General features: G+C 46.0%; 1 protein-coding gene across 1 annotated transcript in view; it reads right to left on the reverse strand.

Annotated features, from left to right (window-relative positions):
• LOC146673283 (uncharacterized) overlaps positions 1–7,315 on the reverse strand; it is a 40,610-nt gene extending 33,295 nt beyond the window's left edge. The window contains exons 1-3 of the mRNA XM_085402640.1: positions 7,283–7,315; positions 6,402–7,163; positions 4,918–6,151 (exon numbers count right to left, since the gene is read on the reverse strand). Of these exons, the coding sequence (XP_085258766.1) occupies positions 5,297–6,151; positions 6,402–7,163; positions 7,283–7,315 (1,650 nt within the window). The 3' untranslated portion in view covers positions 4,918–5,296. The remainder of the gene's footprint in view (positions 1–4,917; positions 6,152–6,401; positions 7,164–7,282) is intronic.
• Between the last annotated feature and the right edge of the window lie 3,056 nt (positions 7,316–10,371).

The raw sequence follows: 10,371 nt of genomic DNA on the forward strand, positions 1-10,371 counted from the left end.
GGATGAGATCTTGCATGGAGCCCCAGATCGAGGGAGATTATCAGTGGTCTTGTATGTCTTCCATTTTCTGATGATTGCTCCCACAGTTGATTTTTTCACACCAAGCTGCTTGCCTATTGTAGATTCACTCTTCCCAGTCTGGTGCAGGTCTACAATACTTTTCCTGGTGACCTTCGAAAGCTCTTTGGTCTTGGCCATGGCGGAGTTTGGAGTCTGACTGTTTGAGGCTGTGGACAAGTGTCTTTTATACAGATGATGAGTTCAAATAGGTGCCATTCATACAGGTAACGAGTGGGGGACAGAAAAGCTTCTTACAGAAGACGTTACAGGTCTGTGAGAGCCAGAGATTTTCCTTGTTTGAGGTGACCAAATACTTATTTTCCACCCTAATTTACGAATAAATTCTTTACAAATCCTACCATGTGAATTCATGGATTTTTTTTCCACATTCTGTCTCTCACAGTTGAAGTGTACCTCTGGTGCAAATTACTGACCTCTGTCATCATTTTAAGTGGGGGAACTTGCACAATCGGTGGCTGACTAAATACTTTTTTGCCCCACTGTAGTTTTAGTTTGCATTATTCTCCTGAATTGACTGAAGGTGATAACTATTGCATTTGTTAAACTGATTTGCATTACATTAGCCTGCTGATTTATTGTGAATGAATGATATTGTTTTATGATGCATTATACTGCTGAGTTATAAGAAATACTGTTCGCAGAAAGTCATCGCCTTATTTGTCTGATTAGAAGAGAACAGAATACAGTGGGGCAAAAAAGTATTTAGTCAGCCACCGATTGTGCAAGTTCCCCCACTTAAAATGATGACAGAGGTCAGTAATTTGCACCAGAGGTACACTTCAACTGTGAGAGACAGAATGTGAAAAAAAATCCATGAATCCACATGGTAGGATTTGTAAAGAATTTATTCATAAATCAGGGTGGAAAATAAGTATTTGGTCAATAACAAAAATACAACTCAATACTTTGTAACATAACCTTTGTTGGCAATAACAGAGGTCAAACGTTTACTATAGGTCTTTACCAGGTTTGCACACACAGTAGCTGGTATTTTGGCCCATTCCTCCATGCAGATCTTCTCGAGAGCAGTGATGTTTTGGGGCTGTCGCCGAGCAACACGGACTTTCAACTCCCGCCACAGATTTTCTATGGGGTTGAGGTCTGGAGACTGGCTAGGCCACTCCAGGACTTTCAAATGCTTCTTACGGAGCCACTCCTTTGTTGCCCGGGTGGTGTGTTTTGGATCATTGTCATGTTGGAAGACCCAGCCTCGTTTCATCTTCAAAGTTCTCACTGATGGAAGGAGGTTTTGGCTCAAAATCTCACGATACATGGCCCCATTCATTCTGTCCTTAACACGGATCAGTCGTCTTGTCCCCTTGGCAGAAAAACAGCCCCATAGCATGATGTTTCCACCCCCATGCTTCACAGTAGGTATGGTGTTCTTGGGATGCAACTCAGTATTCTTCTTGAGTTTATACCAAAAAGTTCTACTTTGGTTTCATCTGACCACATGACATTCTCCCAATCCTCTGCTGTATCATCCATGTGCTCTCTGGCAAACTTCAGACGGGCCTGGACATGCACTGGCTTCAGCAGCGGAACACGTCTGGCACTGCGGGATTTGATTCCCTGCCGTTGTAGTGTGTTACTGATGGTGACCTTTGTCTGTGAAGGTTCTCAGTCATCCAGGTCATCGTAGTCAAAGGAGCTTGCAAAGAAAAGCGTCTGGACTTCTTTAAGTTGCTTGAAGACGTTTCACCTCTCATCTGAGAAGCTTCTTCAGTTCTAAGGTTAAATGGTGGAGAGTCCCAGATATAAACCTAGTGGGAGAAGAAGGAACACACACATGTAAAGGAAGCACTCAAAACGTGCGGCTATCCTAAATGGGTGTTCTTAAAGTCAGCAAAGAGGCACAGAAAAGAAGACCAGACACCAGCGAGGGAGGATAAGAAGGATAGACGCAACAACATTGTCATCCCCTATGTAGCCGGTGTATCAGAGAAACTCAGGAGAGTTTTCTCCAAGCATGACATCCCAGTGTATTTCAGACCCAGCAACATGCTCAGACAGAAACTGGTTCACCCGAAAGACAAAACGCCAAAACACAAACTTAACAATGTGGTGTATGCTGTACAGTGCAGCGAGGAATGCTCAGACCTCTACATTGGAGAGACCAAACAGCCACTTCACAAGTGCATGGCACAACACAGAAGAGCCACCTCCACAGGACAAGACTCAGCAGTCCATCTGCATCTTAAGGATAAAGGACACTCTTTCGAGGATGCCAATGTTCACATTTTGGACAGAGAGGACAGATGGTTTGAAAGAGGAGTGAAAGAAGCCATCTATGTCCACTGTGAGCGACCATCTTTGAACAGAGGCGGGGGTTTACGACACCAACTCTCTGCCATCTATGATCCAGTTTTGAGATCCCTTCCCAGACGCCTTAACGCCCACTCACATCCTGGGCCATCTGACCTCAGGAATTCGCATGATAAGGTGGGGCCAGGTTTCACAATGAACACACCCGAAACTCTGGCTGATTGGGACCCACGCCCAGTTTCCCACCTTGGCTCAGGCGATTAGAGGATCATCAGGGGGTCCTTTTGTCCCTCTGTGGGGGGTCACTCCCACTAGGTTTATATCTGGGACTCTCCACCATTTGACCTTAGAACTGAAGAAGTTTCTCGGATGAGAGGTGAAACGTCTTCAAGCAACTTAAAGAAGTCCAGACGCTTTTCTTTGCAAGCTCCTTTGACGATGGTGACCTTTGTTACTTTGGTCCCAGCTCTCTGCAGGTCATTCACCAGGTCCCCCCGTGTGGTTCTGGGATCTTTGCTCACCGTTCTCATGATCATTTTGACCCCACGGGATGAGATCTTGCGTGGAGCCCCAGATCGAGGGAGATTATCAGTGGTCTTGTATGTCTTCCATTTTCTGATGATTGCTCTCACAGTTGATTTTTTCACACCAAGCTGCTTGCCTATTGTAGATTCACTCTTCCCAGTCTGGTGCAGGTCTACAATACTTTTCCTGGTGTCCTTCGAAAGCTCTTTGGTCTTGGCCATGGCAGAGTTTGGAGTCTGACTGTTTGAGGCTGTGGACAGGTGTCTTTTATACAGATGATGAGTTCAAACAGGTGCCATTCATACAGGTAACGAGTGGGGGACAGAAAAGCTTCTTACAGAAGACGTTACAGGTCTGTGAGAGCCAGAGATTTTCCTTGTTTGAGGTGACCAAATACTTATTTTCCACCCTAATTTACGAATAAATTCTTTACAAATCCTACCATGTGAATTCATGGATTTTTTTTCACATTCTGTCTCTCACAGTTGAAGTGTACCTCTGGTGCAAATTACTGACCTCTGTCATCATTTTAAGTGGGGGAACTTGCACAATCGGTGGCTGACTAAATACTTTTTTGCCCCACTGTATACCGTATTTCCCGGACTACAGAGCGCACCTGAATATTAGCCGCACAAGCTAAAATCAGGGGGAAATCCTGTTTTTTACATACATTAGCCGCACCTGACCAAAAGCCGCAGGTGTTTCAATGTTGACTTATCATATGTAAGAGAATGTGCACAAAGCGAATTGTCAGGAAAGAGATGGCTGTTTGGAGACATCACTTTTATTAATATTTTGAAAAACAAGTTATGGGTACATATTTGCATAACTTTTTAGGGTTGTGATGGCATGCCACACATGGTAAGCTCCACACCTCACCACCCGTTGATTCACTTTAGTTTAATTTACAGTCACTACTTTAAAATATTCTACTTATTGTTCAATATCGTTTCTTTATTAAATGTATTCATTTTTCCATCACACCTTCCAATGTTTATATGGTGTGCACACACATTGCAAGGTCAAAGTTCTGTTTTATGTTATATTAATACATCTTTCTTTGTTTGAGTTACCTGGGGGTTGGCTTCTCCTCCTGTCTGGCAAAAGGTGTGGCAAAGGGCTGGGAGACCTGAAATACTGCTGACAGCCTAATTGGATTGCACCACATGCTTCATTGCCTGGGGGGTGTTTCATGTTTGTTTAAATGTTTTGTATTAGTTGGTTATATGGCAGCCGTCTTGTTTTCCCCCGTGTGTGTCATTTGGTTTAGCTAAACCAGTATTTAAGTCCCCCTGTGTGTCATTTCAGCAGGTCAGTTTACCATATGTTTGTTTGAGGTTTTGTTAATTATTATCTTGAGTTTAGTCTATTGAGTTGACCTCTTTTATTGGTCTGCCTGTTTAAGTTTTGGCTTTGTTAAATATATTTTCATATTTTTGGGTCAATAAAACCCGTTTTTTGAATTAAACAACCTGTGTCCTTTATGCTTTACTGCTTGGTCCCTGACAAGGGTATATGTACAAGTAGCGGTAATTACAAGTACGAAACATGTACTGTGCTTCATAAATGAGTAACAAATGTAGTACATAACAATAACCTACAACACACCAGAAAAATAGATTCGGACTACCTTTTAGGCTCAGGTGCAGTGACAGGGCTTTAACAAGAAGAAAAGTCAGTCATTCAGCACCATCTTTCTCTTCTTCCTGCGCACTAAAACCACCAAAGTCCTCTTCTCCAGTGTCGGAAACGAACAGGCTCAGGATGGCTTCGTCATCCACTCTCCGCTTCTCTCCTTCGTTGTCACTTTCAAAACCAAAGAAATTCTCGTTGTCAGTGTCAGAGTCGAACACCCTCTGAAGGGCCGTGGCAGTGTCCTCCTCTCCATTATGCAGCAGTCCAGCCCTTCGAAATCCGTTGGTGATCGTGGATGTTTTCACGCTTTTCCACGCTGTCAGAATCCAATGGTGGAGTTGGGCATAACTTGCTTTTCGCAAGTTTATCGCCGCTCATCATCCACGCCTCCAGCTGAACGCGTAGTGCTACTTTGAAGTTTGTTTTTCGCGCTACTTCGTACGGCACTACGTTGCCTGGCAGATGGACACGTGACCAACATACCACTCTTGAACCCCGATCCTTCCGCCAGGCAACGTAGTGCCGTACAACAGCGGAACAAACAAAACAAATCCGCTCATGGACAATCCATAGAAAAGCCGCACCTGACTAAAAGCCGCAGGGTTCAAAGCTTGTGCAAAAAGTAGCGGCTTATAGCCCGACAATTACGGTATATATATAAAATGTACAATATACAAGACGTAAGTAATATGTAATAAATAGTGTTGTGTATATACAGTTGAGTTGTTGCACATAGAATTGGTATTGCACAGTGGTGGTCCATAGAGGAAGTGGGAAGTGGGGGGCTGTGTTATCTGTGCATGTGTGAGTTCAGGGTGGTTATCGCTTTGGGGAAGAAACTGTTTTTGAGTCTGTGGGTTTTTGTGCTGATGCACCTGTAGCGCTTCCCTGAGGGAAGCAGGCTGAACATGTTGAAGCCAGGGTGGGAGCTGTCCTTGATAATGTTTGCTGCTCTGGTGAGGCAGCGGGAGGAATAAATGTCCATCAGGGAGGGGAGAGGGCAGCCGATGATCTTTTGTGCTGTCTTGACCACACTCTGAAGCCTCACTCTATCTGCTTTGGTGCAGCAGCCGTACCATACCGTGATGCAGTAGGTTAGCAGGCTCTCAATGGACGAGCGGTAGAAGGTCAGCAGCAGGTTGGAGTTCAGCTTGTACTTCCTGAGGACTCTCAGGAAGTGCAGCCGCTGTTGGGCCTTCTTGATGACCGCTGAGATGTTTCCTGTCCAGGAGATGTCAGCAGAGATGAGGACACCGAGGAACCGGAAAGTGTGGACCCTCTCCACACATTCCCCGTTGATGTAGAGGGGGTCCAAGTCAGTGCTGTGTCTCCTGAAGTCAACAATGAGCTCTTTGGTTTTCTTAGTGTTCAGTGCCAGGTTGTTTTCTGAACACCATGCTGCCAGCTTCAGGACTTCCTCTCTGTAGTCTGCCTCGTCTCCCTTCGAGATGAGTCCGACTACCGTGGTGTCATCAGCAAACTTGATGATGAGAGTGTTGTTGTGGGTTGAACTGCAGTCGTGGGTGTAGAGAGAATACAGGAAGGGGCTCAGCACACAGCCCTGTGGGGAGCCGGTGCTCAGTGTGCGAGTGGAGGAGAGATGAGGGCCGAGTCTTACAGTCTGGGGTCGGTTTGTGAGGAAATCCTTTATCCAGGCACATGTGAGAGGAGGGAGGCCAAGAGTGACCAGTTTAGTGATGAGGATGTCCGGGATGATTGTATTAAAGGCTGAGCTGTAGTCCACAAAGGTGACTCAGCACAGCGTGGAGGGCTGTGGCGATGGGGTCTTCTGTGGATCTGTTTGCACAGTATGCAAACTGGTGGGGGTCGAATTCTGGGGGGAGGTAATCCTTGATGTGCTGAAGGACTAGTCTCTCAAAGCATTTCATGATTACCGGTGTGAGGGCCACAGGGCGGTAATCATTCAGGCTGGAGATGGGAGACTTCTTCGGCACTGGGATGATTGTGGCTGATTTTAGACAGGATGGGATGGCTGCCTGATCCAGTGAGAGGTTGAAGAGTCTGGTGAAGATGAGGGTGAGCTGGTGTGCGCATGCTCTTAGTACCTTGCCAGGTACTCCATCTGGACCGGCCGCCTTCCTGGGGTTCACTGCTAGGAGCACACGTCTGACATCATGCTCTGTTACAGTGAGTGGGGCGGTGCAGGAACCAGGTGAGGATGAGGATGGGAGCAGGGCTGAAGCAGATGAGTGTTGCTGTTGTGGTGTTTCAAAGCGGGCGAAGAAGCTGTTTATTTCCTCTGCCAGCTGCCCACTCGGGTTTTCTATTTTCGCAGTGCTGCCTCTGTGGTTGACGATGTCTTGCATTCCCTGCCACACCTCTCGTGTGTTGTTGCTGGACAGGTGGGACTCGATGTTCCTTTTGTGGTCTGACTTGGCTTTTTTAATCCCCCTTTTCAGGTCAGCTCGAGCAGCCCTGTACAGAGCTCTGTCACCTGACCTGACGGCGGCATCACGGGCTTTGAGGAGTGAGCGGACCTCGCTGGTCATCCAGGGTTTTTGATTTGGGAAAACCCGAATGCTTTTGTCCACTGTCACATTTGCAGTACAGAACTTGATGTAGTCCAGTACTGATCCTGTGAATGTTTCTAGGTCCTGGTGTTCAAATATATCCCAGTCTGTCTCTGTGAAGCAGTCCTGTAGTTTGGAGAGAGCATTTTCCGGCCAGGTTGTAACAGTCTTTGTGGTGGGCCTGGCACTGCGCCTGAGGGGGGTGTAGGCTGGGGAGAGCAGGAGGGAGAGATGGTCGGACTGACCGAGGTGGGGGAGGGGTATGGCTCTATATGCATGCTTGATGTTGGAGTAAACATGATCTAGAGTGTTTTCTCCTCTGGTGGGACATTTGACATGCTGATAGAAGTTTATTCTCCACCTCTCGTCTCTCCCCCACCTGCAGAGTGGACTCCTGCAAGGATGGAACAACCTCCCCAGCAGTTGGAGAGCCCCCCAGTTAGGCCGATGCACAAGAGGCCCCCTGCGCCAGGGCTGAGCCCCCGTGCACCTACCCGCCCACAACCTCGGCGACACACCGACGAGGACCGGAGCCCCCAAGGCCCAGCTAGAGCCCCAGCACGGAGGCGAAGCACCCCCGAACCCCCACGCCTGCCCCGGATCCACTCAGGGGCAGCCAGGCCACCAGGCCACCAGTACAGTCCATCCTCCAGCCCCGCTGCACGCAGCCATGAGGAGAACAACCTCTAAGAGCGACCAGAGCCACTAACCAGGTTATGAACATAACCCCCGGGTTAAGCCCTCCAGGGATAACGTCTCTAGGGGTCCTCCAGGCGCCCTAAGCCCGTCCCAACTCCACATCAACCACAATAGCTAAGGCGGGACCAAACCACGACCCCCTACCCCCGCTAGGTGATGGAGACGATCAAAGGAGCCCAGAGGGATTGATCTAATGTGGTGGCAGAGGCTATATCGAGACTAATGTGATCCATCCATTCGCTTCCGCTTATCCTTTTCAGGGTCGCGGGGGGTGCTGGAGCCTATCCCAGCTGTCATAGGGCGAGAGGCTGGGTACACCCTGGACAGGTCGCCAGTCTGTCACAGGGCCAACACACAGGGACAGACAACCATTCATTCACACATTCACACCTAGTGACAATTTGGATTAGCCAATCAACCTATCCCCACAAGCTGCATGTCTTTGGACGGTGGGAGGAAGCCGGAGTACCCGGAGGGAACCCACGCAAACACGGGGAGAACATGCAAACTCCACACAGAAAGACCACGGTCTGATGTTGGAATTGAACTCAGGACCTTCTTTTTTTCTATGGATTGAATTTGTTGATATTCTAAAAATCTTTTCTTGTTGATCCCATATTGTGCAACTAGTCTGTCAAATGGAATAAATTCTGTTCCCTCTAATATATGTTCTAAGTATTTAATTCCTTTACAACTCCATTCTGGGAAATTAATCATATTATTGTTTTGTAATATGTCAGGGTTGTTCCAGATAGGTGTACGTTTGCATGGGATTAATGAAGACTCCGTTATTTTTAGAAACTCCCACCATGCTGTCAGAGAAAAGCTGATGTTGATGCTTTTAAAGCATTCATGTCTTTTGATGTTTGAGCTAATAAATGGTAGGTCTGAAAGACACTTTTTTGCCTGTGTCCAGACTGTCCCACTGTTTCAATACCTTGGAAATGTTTGCCATTTTCCCAAATGATTCCCTTATCGATTCCAATCGCCCCGAATGACGTCACCACGTTGCAGAGCGTCATTTACCTGGATGGAAACACGACGCCTAAGCGGGTCAAACACTCAAAAGTTTGGTTATACTTTACGTGAATGGATGACAACAGGGCAACTTGCAATACTTGCAAAGTAGATATTTCATTTAAGGGAGGAAACACTATGAATACGCAAAAGCATTTGCTCACAAAATACGCGATGACCTTAAATGAATGTCGTGTTTTTAATTCCGCTCCGGACTCGTGAATCTCAACCCAGCAGCAGCGGTAACGTTTGCACGTCCTCTCCCCTTAATGCGACAGGTAAATAATCAACTAACAGTGCATATTATGTTAGCGCAATCTGCCTTATTACAAAACCTGCCATTACTGTGCATTTAGGTGACTATGATGAGAGAGACAGACAGAGTCTGGCTGGCTCAGATGCTGGCAGTTCTCGCTGCAGTCTACCGGTAGCGTCTCCTTTTAGGCCAGGATAGATGAATGTCACAGAGCAGTGACTAAGTTTGTGGTAAAAGGCTTGCACCCATTTGCCACAGCAGATTCCCCGATTTGCGGTAATTGAATGTGTTTAATTGTAGACAGGGACATTACTGGATATTCTTGTGTAATTGCTAGAGAATAATTTATGTTATACTTTGTTATTGCTACAGATGAATATTTATTTTATTATTTTACATTAAAAAATTTTTTCCTGGGGACCCTGTGACACCCCATTGAAGAGCCGTAGGCTGTGGATCTCTTAAGATCTCACTGTTGGGTTTGTAAGGCCATGTTACTCCTAAATTTCTATCTTGTTCAAAGAGAAGATATAAAACAAAGTTCTAAGCTAATCGACCTTCGTGTTCTCCTTTTTTTAAAAAGAATCGATAAAGAATCGAATCGTTAAACAGAATCGAAAATGGAATCGGAATAGTGAAAATCGTATTAATGCCCATCCCTAATCATCAGTATCAAACTGTGACAATAAAAAAATCTTCATTAAAGCAACCAAGAATGGGATAAGTTTGATGTGAATCTTTGGTAATGCATGGCGGAAGCTCTGTGCCAATTTTATCAACAAAATAAGGATTTTATCATCTTCTGGATGCAGTACCTTGGCCTCCATTAACATTATGAGGAATCTTTAACATTTCGACCAAGATTCGTTCGTCAATGGAAATATTAAGCAAGTATTTAAGACTCTTATCTCTTGGCCTATGACTGCTGGGATTGGCTCCAGTGCCCCAGCGACCCTTAAAAAGATAAGCAGAAGCAAATCGATGAATCTTTACTTTCTTCCATTTCTGCAATATTATTAAGAGTAGAAATATCCTGTCTGAGTGATGCTGAAAAACTCATTCATGCATTTATTACTTCAAGTCTGGACTATTGCAATTGGTTATTATCAGGATGTTCTTGTTTGCGTTGGGACACAGGTAGGATGGGATTGCTGCTGTTTTATCCATGTGTGGATGCACATGCCCAGCTCCCAAACTGTACCCAAATACTGTACCTCCCTCCATCCAACCATACACTTCTTTGGGTTTGCCATCAGCCCAGCCTGCCAAAGGGTCTCTGGGACCGTGACCAACCACTGCACGTGCTCCACCACTATGAATCACTATGAATGATAACATCATCCAGGTAGCAAACAGCATAAG

Source organism: Rhamphochromis longiceps, linkage group LG3 (genome assembly GCF_057381845.1).
Source record: "Rhamphochromis longiceps isolate RC_006_pf linkage group LG3, R_longiceps_female_GT1.1, whole genome shotgun sequence".
NCBI classification, from domain to species: Eukaryota; Metazoa; Chordata; class Actinopteri; order Cichliformes; family Cichlidae; genus Rhamphochromis; species Rhamphochromis longiceps.